Consider the following 13,433-nt stretch of genomic DNA (forward strand, 5'->3'; position numbering starts at 1 on the left):
CACTATGCAGGGCTTATCAAGTGGCTTTAGGTGGGCCAGAGTGGAAGAAATCTGTGTCACCCCCAAGCCTCACAGCGAAGGAAGCAATATACCCACTCCTCCATGCAGTAACCCATGTAAATCGAGGTATACACATATAGTACGTCTATAGCGGACAGAATTATACTTTAACTAATGAAATTAGCCATAAATATCACCTATTAGGGTTTGGATGTTGCAAGAACAGAGACACTATCTCAGCTGGTACAACTTACCAAAGGTGATCAAGTTGTTCATGTTTAGTTGCCAACTCTGTGTCTTTGGAGGAAAGCAGAGCTTCTAGGCTGCTACTGTGGCTCTGCAAGGCAGTCAGCTCCTGACAGGTGTTGTGCAGTTTCTCCTCTAGATCCTGGTGTAGAAGAGTAATAACAATGATTTTGTCAAATTTAGAGGCTATCCTTAAATGAAATGCTTTAAGTATTAGAATTATTACGTCAACTTTGTCAGTGTTTATTTTCTATGGCAAAATCCTCAAACCAACGCAGACCAGCATCGTTTCATTTACTGACTCTGCAATGAAATTTAAAATAATTCACTTGTCACATTACTTTGACTGTCTGTCTACAAATAAACAAATAAATGATTCTGAAATTTAAAAAGTGACAGAAAAGCAAGGAAACTAGGTCTCACTTCTTAGCCCTGAATTACGATGCCTTCTTTAACACTTGTAATAAGTCGGCCACAATTTGTTACTTCACAGCAACTAGCCATACTAGTTGCTGTGAAGTAATCGAATAGCAAAATTTAGATTTAGTTCTAACATGACAGTCGATCTGAAAATGTTTTTATTGTGCTTTTGTGCTGTTTCTTTGTATATAGGAGGTGCAGACAAGGCGTTAGTTAGCTTTGCTTTAATTTAAAAAAACCATTTAATTGCAGCAGATTAAACAACATCAAACATGTACAGGTCACCAAACCCTGAATTCATCCGACGCTAATTAATATCAAGCAAATTATGTGACGAATGCTATAAGAAATTATTATAAATTATTATATAATTATATCGGTCACATTTTTTTTACGTATAACACATCTTTGCGGCTCTGTATTTGCAGAATATTCCTCCACTGCTGTTCAAGTTAAGAAAATACTAAAACTATGCAGGTGTATCTTAACAGTACACACAGGTCTACATTAAATGATAAATTCCCGAATAAATCTTTGCCATGTCAAACAAATTGGCATGATGTATCCCCTGCGCATCTGATATTTTCCATCACCAAGTTTCAAATCAATGTATGACACAAAAAATAATAAAAAATCATAAAACAAGTGGAGTGTCTTAGGCTGTGATGGATGTGCATACACTAGTCACTGGGCTCATCCCATCCAAGAGTAATTACTCTGCAGCTCTAACTTATTCAAGACTCTCTGTCTGATTCCATTTGACTAGGGGAGCAATATGTTTCAATATGATTAGTCGATAAGGAAGGGGAGGAATGTGAGGTTCTTCTGTAGCTTTTACTTCCTGAGAATCTAGGAAATAAAATTTGAAATGTAAAAAAATAAATAAATAAATACAATTTTCAAGAACTGCAATTTGATTGGTTGAATGTTTAAACAATAGCACAGTTGATGTCTTCTCGAATTTTCATGTTCACAGAGAGAAGAAGCACTGATCCATAATGATGATCAGAGCAACAGATTCTGAAATTTACTTGCTTGCATTTGGATAATGAAACACACCTGACCACAAACTCTTGAACCAACAGGCCAATGACTTAATGGAAGCTACTTTCGGTTTGGTCTGCTTAATTCTTGTTTTTCTTTTTCTTTCTTTCTTTTTTAAACCACAACTCAGGAAGATCTGTCTGCCCTACGTTAAATCATAACTTTGTCCTTCCTTTGAGTGCAGTCCCTGTTTATTTAATTCTGTGCTTTGCTACAGAGATCTTTTTATATTCACAAGCTGAAGAGGATAGGGTGTGAGGGATCAGAAAGTTCAAGGTGTGTGTGAGTGCCTTTGTATTTGTGTGGACCTGTCCCCACATTCATACCTTTATTCTGGTCTGGGCAGTATCCCTCTGGTCTCGTTGGCTGTTGGCCTGCCTCTGATTCTCCTCCAGGTCAGCTTGCAGGGCGGCGCAGCGGGAAGCTAATCCTTCTTTCTCCTCCTCTAGAGCCTGCACCACCTGCCGCTCCTCCTCCTCTTTCCTCCTACATTTTGTCTTCATTTCCTGAATAAGGAAGGCGTGTGTGTGTGTGTGTGTGTGTGTGTGTGTGTGTGTGTGTGTGTGTGTGAGGAGTAGAATGGGGAGGGGGTCAATAGGGCCAAATAAACAATGGCGACGAAAGAAGAGAAAAAGAAAAAGAAGCATTTCAAACTGAGAAAATGAAAAAAGAAAACTGCAAAGATCCAAAAAGAGAAGCAGCCCACGGGGTTGAGGCTGAAATGAATATGTAAACAGTGGACGGCTTTTTCTGCGGGAGCCCACTGCATGGGTCGCTGATTGGCCAAGGTCACCTGTGCTGTATGACTGGACCCACGCGGCCAGCGTTTGGTTGGTGTTGGCCGAGCCGTGCTGCAAGAACTGGGCTCACGTAGGTACAGGGGCCAGTCTGCCAGCCTTAATGACAGGCTCCTAATGAGAATGGTGCTAGCTACAAAACCCATTAGACTCAACCTAGGTCTCCTTTGATGCTGTCCCCCACGATTTCTCACCACGAGACCCCACCAAGACTGTGTAAGGACCATCCCTTTATCAATTAATCATAGCCATGTCCCATCTAAGCATAATTAGGCAGAAGCCACACCATCGCATGCACATTATTCACTTTCCCCCCACTGAAGGAGGCATTAAGTATTTATCTGCAAGTTAACAACCTGCTTTTCTCTGGCTCGCGCTTTCTTTCTCACATGCAGACTTTCCAGCTGTTAAGTATTCTCTGTTGTCCGTAGCGGGAAAGTAAGCTGAAAGCAAGAAAGGGTGAGACAGAGCGAGGGTGGAGACAGGAGAAGAAGACACAAAGACACTGAGATTGCGTTCAAGAGGGCTGAACAATCCTCTTTCTCTTCTAAATGATTCATACCCCCGAGGCTAAGGCCACGGGGGACTTGTCGTGCCACGCAGAAGAGAGACTTTTGAAAGCAGAAGCCCCGACTGCCACAGAAAATTTGTTCCACCAACCTCAAGTTCCTGACTCTTATTGACCAGTTGTTCACGCAGAGCTGTCAGCTCCTTCTTCATTAAATCACTCTCCTCTTCCGCCGTCCTCCTTTGTAACAAGCCGTTAATCTCCTGCTGCTGCCCGGTTACTCTCTGTGGCAATCAGGGTGACACAGAAAGAACAAAAAAAACCCAAAAAACTACAGGTTACATTAGGCATATCATTTTTTTAACCATCATTTTTTTAAAAATGTTGTAACAAAACAACAAGACTATCACTTTTATATTTGCTTTCATAATCAATTGGCCTTGATTAATGAGCTATTCATGAGATCTACAAAGCATGAGTGAATGCTTGTTGGAATTTCCTGGAGCTTAAGGTCATGCCATTCAGCGTCATATTTTTGCAGCAGTCCAAAACCCCAAAGTATTAAGTGTGCAGACAAAAGAAAGGCTGAAAAACATTATCAGCATTAATTTTCTAACCTGACAATCAATGAATAGACTAAATGCTTCAGCTCTTAAAACAAGCAATAGTGTAAAGTAATGACCACCCACTTTTTATATGTTTACTTCATGTTTTTTGGCAGCCTTTATGGCCTTAGTGGGAGGAGGCTGGCTTCTTAACACTGTATCAGCTGGGGTTTGGCATTGGCTGGTAATCCACAGTCTTCTGTGGGTACACCCCCCTCTCTCAAATAACACCGTGCTCTGGGATGCAATTAATTGCCATGTTGAGGGAAATCGCTCAGATATATCCAGATAGTGGATTTAGCGTTCCTTGCAACTCCTAGCTTGCCGTGCTAAGAACAGTGGGGCTTTAATAGATTTATACTGGAGAGCGGAAAATAAATTCAAACGCTGATAATGAGATAGGGAAGAACAATTTGAACCCCAGTAGCACTCAAGTGATAGAATAGTAGGGTGGAGGGGAAGCGGGTTGCGCCAAGTTAAGAGGTCTAGGACAGAAAGATTAGCGTCTGAAAATTCCCAGTACAGTTCAAAAATGAACGCTAATTATGTTACAAAAGCAGAGAGAGAGAAAGAGGTGAAAGAAAAAAAAAGAAAACCAGCAAGAACAAAAAAAAACATAATCAAAGTGGGAGAACTGATACATTAAGAAAAAAAATCTGAGATGCTATGTGGACTCAGCAGACCATCACATCCTTGAAAAAAGAAGGAAAACCTATTAATCACTCTGAGGGTATGGCTTAAGATTGCAGATGAGACGATGACTGTCAGAGGGCTGGATGACACAGCACAGAGTGCGGCGCTATCAAGGAACTTTTCAGAAGAAGTACAGCAAAACAGGCTTTAGAAACAAAGGGATTCCTCCTATAAAACTCATATAAACTGAGACATGGGCGTTACACTGAATGAGAGTAATAAATGAATGAGTTCATTAAATAGCTCTTAAAAAGCAGTTGAAAGACACAGAGCACAGTTAAGTCCCACCCCCACAGGATGGATTTGCAGCTATCTACCACCTCATCAATTCAGTCTATTAAAAAATAACCGAAAAGTATCCATCAGATTTGATAGATATCTAGATATCCATCAAATGTCTGTATATTAGGGTAAAGCATTTCAACAGTGTGAAACTTGTGTCACACTGTCACGTGGATAATTCAGAAGGCCGTAAGTAGTATTTGTTTTTGCTTGTAAGTGCCAAGCTTGCAAACACAGCAATGGAGTCGTCACCTATGATGACTTATACCTTAAAGGTACAAATGTTACACAAAAAAGTCCACCATAATCATATACCTTTTTGGTCCAGTGAGCAACTATTATGATTGCTGAGGAGGGTAATGTCAAAAAGCACTGGCAAGATGATGACTCCATTACAGCCAGTCTCATTAAGAATGAGCACCATTCTGGGTGAGGGACACTAATGAATGAGACTGACAGATGCTTCGGTGAAGAGATGATGATTTGGAGTAAATTACATTAGTGATGTCATTATCATTAGCCATCATACCACCAAGAACTATAACTCAGGGGTTAGAGCAAAAAAAGTAGGTATGAGAGAAAGATAAAGATCTAAAGGGAAATATTAAAGCTGCATAATAATTTTGTATTCATTTGTATTTTTATGGCATTTATGAATGAAAGTTTCAGCAGACAGTTAAACAAGCAAGACAAAAATGCTTGTTTGTAATAAAATGACCGTGAAAATGAAATAAAAAGCCCAAGGATTGATTTGTCTTTCTGTGAAAGACTCACTAAGAGCCACTAGAAATGGCTGCAACTTAAATGTCAACTATGAAGGCATATGACCACAAGCTCAGCCTGAAGATAAATGCTGCATTCCTTTTACAGCAGAAGTCGGATGTCAGAGCTGGGAGCAACGTCACTTCCAAGTTGAGCGCATTCCAGTAGCAGTTGGAAAAACAAGGGAAAACAAGCTTTATTTTGTTCCCTACCAAGGTAAAGCCATTCATCAATCGCTGGCAGAACAACAAAGATGCCAGCAGCATGCTCAAGGACAGAGCCTGGTCACTGTTTCGTGTATGGCTTATTTAGTCAGTCACAAATACATAACTGTGGTAGTACTACAGGTTTTACAGTTTCATTGTTGTGAAGTCAGGGTTGGTGGTGCTTCTACATTCGAAAGGAAAATTGGTTTGCAACCACCGGGTAAGCTAACTTTTAGCTCAGTACACGATGCAGGAACTTGGGAGCAGTTTGTTAATCGTGGAAACTGAAGCTGTACATGTACGTGTGTGTACAATATGTACACAGGGTATGGGCTTATTGCAATGCTTATTGGGGGGAAAAAGTAGAAAAAAACCCAAACCTAAATTTTTAGGTTTATATGTACTGGATGTGTTCCTCAAGTCTTGTGCTAGGATTGAGGGGGCACTCACATTAACTGATCCTTTCTGTGGCCAAGCGAGTTTGACCCCTAAGGTGAAGTTTGCTTGACTAGTGTAAGTGGTGTGTAATGTGCCGGTACCCTGGCCCACTTAGAGGAGAACCCAGGCATAGTTCATTTGGACTTGAGCACAGTATGCATGTAGCATGATTGCTATGTACGCACACTCCGGAGTAGCAGCTGTCTCCATTAGAAATCATTCTGCCAACTCATTAATAAACACGTGAGAGCGCAGTGTGTCACCACAACCCCATTGTAGCCACAATATTCATAAAAAGCTCATTCACAAGCACTCATGAGCCCATTGTGTACTACCAGAGCGCTTTTTCAAGAAAGAGAGACGAGTTGACACTCCGAGACAAACTGATGTGAACTTGGGTCGGATCATTAAGGGCAGTGTCAGCACAGGCCAGTGGGAAGTGGGCAGGGAAGGTGATTGTGCTCAGGCAGGGTACAAAGTAACCGTGCTTAGTGTGAGGACATCCTTACTCATTAAAGTGGCGCCTTTTGAATATTTTTTTCCTAATTATAATAATCATATGACGCAAGGAAACATAATGATGTGTGAGAAAAATGGAGAAAGAGACTACTTTGATATGTAAATCACAGCAGCCACACACTTCTGTGAGTGTGCAGAAGTGTGATGATTTTTGTTTTTGCATAAAACTCTGTAAATTTGTTTTGTGCATCAGCACTTTTTGAACATTTTCAACATATTTAAACTGCGTCGTGACAATTTGAATTCCTGTGATCAGATCTGACAGCAGGCCAGCAGCGAAAAAAGAAACTGACTTGCTGATGTTCATAAAGAAAAGTTGTTTGCATTAGAAAGTTAAAGCCGGTTAAGGAAAACATTATGATACCTGTTCCAACTCTTGAATCTTGTAGTCTTTCGACTGAAGGATCTCCAACACTTTCCTGTCCTTAATCTCAGCTTTGTGCTTCTCACTAGAAGGAAGAGTAAATACACAGAATATACATGTGTAAATAGTCAGCAACGATTAAGGACTTGAGAGCGTACAGAAGAATAGCTTTAACTATTTAGCTTACACTCAAGATTCTGTCCAATCTTACTGGCTTGAAACACATCGATTTCTAACTTTTCTCTATAAACAGATGCTACATATAAAAATAAGCATGAAGAACTCATTGATTTCATTACAAATGAGATTTTCAGTATAGGAAGTTCTCTGGTTTATGAGTGAGCATTGGCTGCATGCAGGTGAAAACCATGAGCTATCATCTGATAGTGATTTCACTTTTTTCAAAAATTCATCTACATTCATAGTTCGACTGTGAACACACGGAAAAGGAAATTCTTGGCCCAGATATCAACAATCCCTTTTCCAAATATCTGCTGGCTACTCTGGAAAGGTCAAAACACTGAATTTTGCCCCAGAGGGCAAGTTCTTGGACAAAAGTTTATCGGTTTCAACTCCAAATGTTTAATTATTGATCACCTGCTGCACTCATCAAAAAAAGATTATTTTGCCTTAACATGTCGCCAGTGTTCTCATCATTATTTTAATATTTAATAATGCTAAACTGTAAGAAAATGAAAAGAAAAACTTTTTTTACTCACTGGCTACTTAAGCAGAATTACAGAGCAACAATACAGCAAAGTTTAAACCTCTCAAGCCCACTACTACCTCTTTTATCATAATGAACTTTTGCGGAGACACAAACAAGTCTGCAATTGGGGACCTGCTTGTTTCAACTACTCCGAACCACCGGGGACCATCTGTTCCCTCCGCTCATCAGCTGCTTCTTCTACACCTCAGGTCTTTGAGGCCTTCTCTATCGTCTCTTTGCCTCTTCTGATCAGCCCTCTCCCCTGGTACACACTGAAATAAGTATCTGGTGTCCCTGGAGGGGGCAGGAACGCAGGCAGGCCTAGCTGCATCTCCTCATATATTGGACTATGTTCACCATGTCCTGAGCATCCAACCAATCACTCTACAAGATCCACACAGGAAGGGGAGGGAGGGATGAATGGCGGCTCCCAGTGGACGACAGCGCTTGACTGGAGTCGACACAATTACCATGTCAATATCCTCTTGCGCATCAGGTGATACAATACACATACACTCTCTGGGTGCATGTTGCCCCACCTGTCTCAGCGGACTAACCCACTTTGATGGGTTTCCTAAGGGGCTATAAAGAACTCAAGTGGGTGTGGAGTAGAAATGAGAGGCACAGGTACTGAGGAGCACTCTGCTGCTGCACTGTGTTTTTACCTCTATTAAGGGTCTACTAACAACTGACAGACCTCAAAGTATGCGATGTGCACCAGTGAGGAAGAAAATATGATTTAATGTATCCCCTAAAGAAAAAAGTCAGTAAAACCTAAGTACTAAATAAAGCTTTACACAAAATTTAATGGCAGCTGGAACGCGTGAATAAACAGCTTTCAAACTTCAGCGATAAATCAGAGTCTCGTTATGTTTTTTGGGTGTTTTTTTTTTTTAATCATAAGAGGAACGCAATTCATTTCTCCAGATGTGTCTTTTCCTACAAGTTCCCATGCCACTGTTCTCAATGGAGCTTAGCCATCCTGCAAAAGAGGTCATATTCAATCTCGCAATTTATCCAGTAAAGACAAGTATTTGGCAGGACTGTTTCAACTGTCCAGCATGTGAGCAGCAGTGGAAGAGTGTTTTCATTAAAAGGGTTTCCACTGTTTGAACTGCTAGACCAGGGATAAGAGGGCTTAAATCAGCATCTGCACCAGATTCCGTCATAACCCCAGTAGAACGGCCAAGGTGCTTTAAACACCCCTTGAACGACTTTCACACACACACACACACTTGCTTCTCTTCACTTGCGAGATAAGGGGAAGGTTCATCTGCTGAGCCTCTCAGGTAGCAATGTGAAAGATGAATCCACTCACCGCTCAACCACCAAACTGACAGCCTGGGTCAAGTCTGGATTTGCCACTTGCAGCCTTTTCCACAGAGACCACACAAACTCCTTGTCTGCCTGTGAGAGTAAAGGATTCAGCAAGTGAAGAGAAATTATTTTTGAGAAATGCGATGATAAAATTTGCATTTGATAAGCCCCTAAAAGGAAAAGCAGCAACACATTACAGCCCTTTTTCAGTGAGAAACAAAAAATTTGGATGCTCAGTGACATTAGCATATGACAACTGGGGGAAGTCAATCAATAATTTAAAGAACTTGTAAAAATATAAATATATAACATTTTTTTCATCTGTCCTGCCCTCTCTAATCATGAACCTCTCTCTAGCGGCAATCTCCATCGCTGAGATGTGACCTTCGACTCAAGGGGAGCGAGCGTTGACACTTGTCATTATGCACTATTTATGACTGGGGAGAGCAGGGATCCAAATCAAAACACAGCAGTCGAGCTTGCATTTTTCTTTATTAATCAATTGCTCTCCGGATATGTTTTCCACTACAGCTCCAAAGTAACTAGCCCCAAAGAAACTCAAAACTGATGACAGAGAGAGTCATCTTCAAGCAGAAAAACCCAGCCAGCCCCTGACACATTTCCAATTCAAATTGTCTCGCTGGTTTTTCAAACATTTTTAAGCTACATTACATTTAATGAGGGACATCTAAAAACTACATTTTCTGACATTAAAAGACAGAATTATACCAAATCGACTTAATATAAAATTATCTGATAAATTATGTTCACATCATCATAAGATAAAAGTCATCCCTCCCACTGGAATCTACTGGTCTCCAATTAGCACATGAATTTTAACCCCCTTCTCAAAAGTGTCTAATCAATTATTTACTGAAGTGGCAGAAGCAGACCTTGATAAGACCATGAGCTGAACATATAAAGTGGAAGGACTGTAGATCTCTGTCTCGATGCGCATCTGTGTGTTTTGGTGTGTGGATACACAGATCGGGAGCGGGGTGAAGCGGGGATAGAGATCTCACCAAATCAACCCTGGAATGCAGCTAACGATTAAATTAGGCAGCATGGTTTACTTGAAATACATGGTCTCCCTCTGCCTGGCCTTTGGCTGCCATTAGCCCTTCCATGGACAAATGTTCAGTCAGGACCCTCATCAAGAGCTCTCCTCGGCCGTATGCGTACTTAAAGATGCACTGAATATGTGTTTGATGATGGCTGAATTATTCATTTGGAATCTAGAAACTGAAACACCACGAGCTAAACATACCAGAGAGAGAGCGAGAGCCACTGGAATTCAGCACATATTAGTAAAATTAGCATGGTCTAGCAGGAACATTTGCTGGCTGACAGATGAGTGTCTTTGTAGTTAATGGCTGTCCTGAAGTAATCATGCAAGAGACTTAAGACATCAGTAGTATTCAAATGCCACAATTTAAATTGTGCACGGTAGAACTTAACGTCCTCAGATATGCAGAATCAGTGATCTACTCCAGATAAGACCACCAAAGATGGCTTTCGTGTCAGCTCAATATAAGTGAGTCTGAAGTGAACAAAATATACAGCGCGTAGTCCTAAATACAAGTGAGAATAACATTTTTTATAATGGTTTTTAAGTTTAAAGGTGCAATCAAATGTTAAAGTTTGCAGGCAAAAGGCCTACTCTTATCCATTTCAAGGTTGTTGGGTTGGAGGCTATTCCAGGGCAGGTTGCCAGTCTTTCTCAGGGATGACACAGAGACACACATCTACGGCCGATTTAGGATCACCAGTTAACCTAACGCACATGTCTTTGAACCGTGGGAGGAAGCCGGAATACCCTGAGAGAAACAATCTAATCACGGTATTACAAAAATTAGATGTCAGAGAGGGTTTTGCTTGGCTAATATTTTCTTGGGGCAAAATTCATGGAGAAAATTTGCAAAACTAACATTATCAGATGACACGACTTTGTCTTAAAAATAAATTTACTCGCCAAATAATTGTCTCACTTTTTATTCAATGACTTTCATACTGTTTCATCACTCATACATAATTCTTTTTCTTTCTTTTTTTTAAGGTGTGTCAAGGCAAGACTAAGAATGGGCCTCTGGAGAATGATTACCCACAACCATAATCAGTCTGCATGCAGTGAACAAGAAAAGTTTGTTTCCTTTGACAGAAATCTCTCCACTTTCCTGTCATCTCTATCATTCGACAAACAGCTCTAGTAAATAAACCCCAGGTTAACAAAACCAGTTACATAAACATTTTTATTACAGTCGTGGGGATTTTTTCCCCTCTTGTCTCCGGCAAAGTTATTTCAGCTGTCACTTACTCACACTGACTACCGGTGCATTTGCAGAAGACACAATATGTTTCTTTTGTTTATTTAATCACATACACCAATACATGGATTCACTCCACTCTGATGCCTTTGTGTTCTCTCACTGAATAAACACTTGAAAATTGGCTCCCGAAGTCAAACCAAAGTTTATGCAGAGGATAAATAAGGTAACAGGCGCACATGTGGTTACACACAAACAGCAGCACAACGAATGTTTGTGCCCAACATGTTAGGTGGTTTATATTTCTACTTCTATTACAAAACTCAAATGTAACACCTCATCTGCTGAACCCCACAGCTGTCTGCCTACCTGTGTAGCAAGGTGGTGTGGATACACAAAGTGAGAAATGCTGGGATCAATTCACTCATGTTATTAGACACCACCTGGTGGTGAGTATGCAAGGACTCCCTCAATCACTGACTCACAAAGTGAACATGAAAGCCTTTGGAAATCTGCTCATGAGCATGTCGTGCCTGTGTGTGTATTATCTGACGGGGGCCCTCCACACTTTTTCCTGTCTGTGCTAGACATTCATTAAGGGTATAATCAGGACATTTACATATGTATGAGGGAGATAAATATGCTTTATCTAGTCAGTCAAATGTGCTTTATTTTAAAATCACAAGTAGCATCATGTAAAGGGGTGGTTTTCCTGCTAGTCATTCACAGACCTCGAAATTCTATTCTCATGCTTATCTTTCATCAATCCTCATTTTATATTAAATAAAGTCTGGTGACATGGCTGGTATGCAACACACAGAGATCAAATTAACAGTAATTACTTAATTTTGAAATTAATGAAGGCCCACAATTTATAGCAGTGAGTGAGAATTGAAAAAAAAAGAATGCTCAGCCTGGAGAGTAAAAGGTGCTGACAACTGTGTGATACATATGTAGTCTGAAAAAAAGTCATAGTCATAGTGATAAATAAAGTAAAGATAAATATAGTGAGTTACACTTTTTAACACTGACAAGAGTTATGTAGAAATCACAGCCAAATGAACGCTTTGTTTGTAACAGTGATGTAGTGATAAGGGTTGTAACGATGTTATACTCAAGTAATCTGGACAAATCCCTATTTTAGGGAAATCAAATGGGTTTTTTTCTCCTACTTTTAACTAAATCCAACATTGTACAATGAGCAGTGATAAAGTACAGAAGTGTGTGCACATGGCTTTAAAACAAAAACCCAAAACAAAATGCATTCACACACCTGGCATTGCAAAAGCTCATCTGATAAAGTCTTCACCTGCTCCTCCAATACCAGGGTGCGAGCATCGTCTTTTGAGCTCATTTTCAGACCTGCAAGAATGCAAAAGAAAAAGGGTTGTAGTGATGAAATATTAAAAGAAAAATCTCAGTAACTTGCAGCAGTGGATCAAAACAAACATGGCACAGCTCAGCTATTTAAACAACATGTGATTAGACTGCTTTGCATCGGATTGACAAAACTACTTGGAAAGGATTTTAGCTGACTGAAACCATATCGACAGGGACTTTGAATTTATTTATGTGATGTTAGCATATTGGGGTTCCAGGTTTCTACCGCGAGCTGAGGAAGAAATAAGCAAGCGTCCAGAGGACTGATAAGTTCTTACCTATTTCGATCGCTTGCTAACCAGGCAGATATCAACCCCGCAGCAGCACCAGGAAGACCAACACTGAGATTACCGGTACTTAGCTAGCGTTAGCCACGTAAAGCATAAAGAGTTACACTCTTTCTGGTGTTGACAGCTTTCTGAAGTCAGAGCGCTAGAAAAAAAAACGTCACGACATACTTCGAACTGTGAGAAATTGAAGGGTTCACCCGTGTACATCCGTTATATTGTTTTGTACAACGCCAGATGAAACTTCTGTGTGGATAACACGGCTGTCAGTAACCAGGGAGACGGTTTCCTCTTTTCAAACAAGCCCGCTGTTTTCCGCTTCTGTCCCTCCGCGTCACAGCCGTCACGTCACTTCACGACAGTAGCAGTTCATAGATGGCAGTATGATCGGGATCGGCAAGGGGAACGCGCGGGTCAGTTTTGATTGGCTTTTTTGGGATTTGTTAAAACAGTTGTTTGTTGCTGTTTTTCTTTTGTTTTCCAAAATGAAGTGTTGCACACTGATAGCCTCCTGAACTGTGATTTTAAGAAGTTTTTCCCCTATTTATGAAAAGGAATAGTTTCATAGTTTTGTATTTTCTGATATATATAT

The 13,433-nt window shown here is 40.5% G+C and overlaps 1 protein-coding gene across 3 annotated transcripts in view; it reads right to left on the minus strand.

Annotated features, from left to right (window-relative positions):
• Positions 1–13,145, minus strand: part of cntln (centlein, centrosomal protein) — a 92,555-nt gene extending 79,410 nt beyond the window's left edge. For 2 of the 3 annotated variants that reach the window (XM_085276649.1, XM_085276648.1), the window contains exons 1-7: positions 12,833–13,145; positions 12,448–12,536; positions 8,912–9,000; positions 6,885–6,969; positions 3,168–3,299; positions 2,037–2,216; positions 255–388 (exon numbers count right to left, since the gene is read on the minus strand). In XM_085276649.1, coding sequence (XP_085132775.1) covers positions 255–388; positions 2,037–2,216; positions 3,168–3,299; positions 6,885–6,969; positions 8,912–9,000; positions 12,448–12,528 — 701 coding nt within the window. In that variant the 5' untranslated portion in view covers positions 12,529–12,536; positions 12,833–13,145. The remainder of the gene's footprint in view (positions 1–254; positions 389–2,036; positions 2,217–3,167; positions 3,300–6,884; positions 6,970–8,911; positions 9,001–12,447; positions 12,537–12,832) is intronic. The other variant, XM_085276650.1, reaches the window with a different exon arrangement.
• Positions 13,146–13,433: the final 288 nt, after the last annotated feature.

This window comes from Mchenga conophoros, linkage group LG6, assembly GCF_057382185.1.
Source record: "Mchenga conophoros isolate Kocher_MC1m ecotype Shallow Benthic linkage group LG6, M_conophoros_male_GT1.1, whole genome shotgun sequence".
Taxonomy (NCBI): Eukaryota; Metazoa; Chordata; class Actinopteri; order Cichliformes; family Cichlidae; genus Mchenga; species Mchenga conophoros.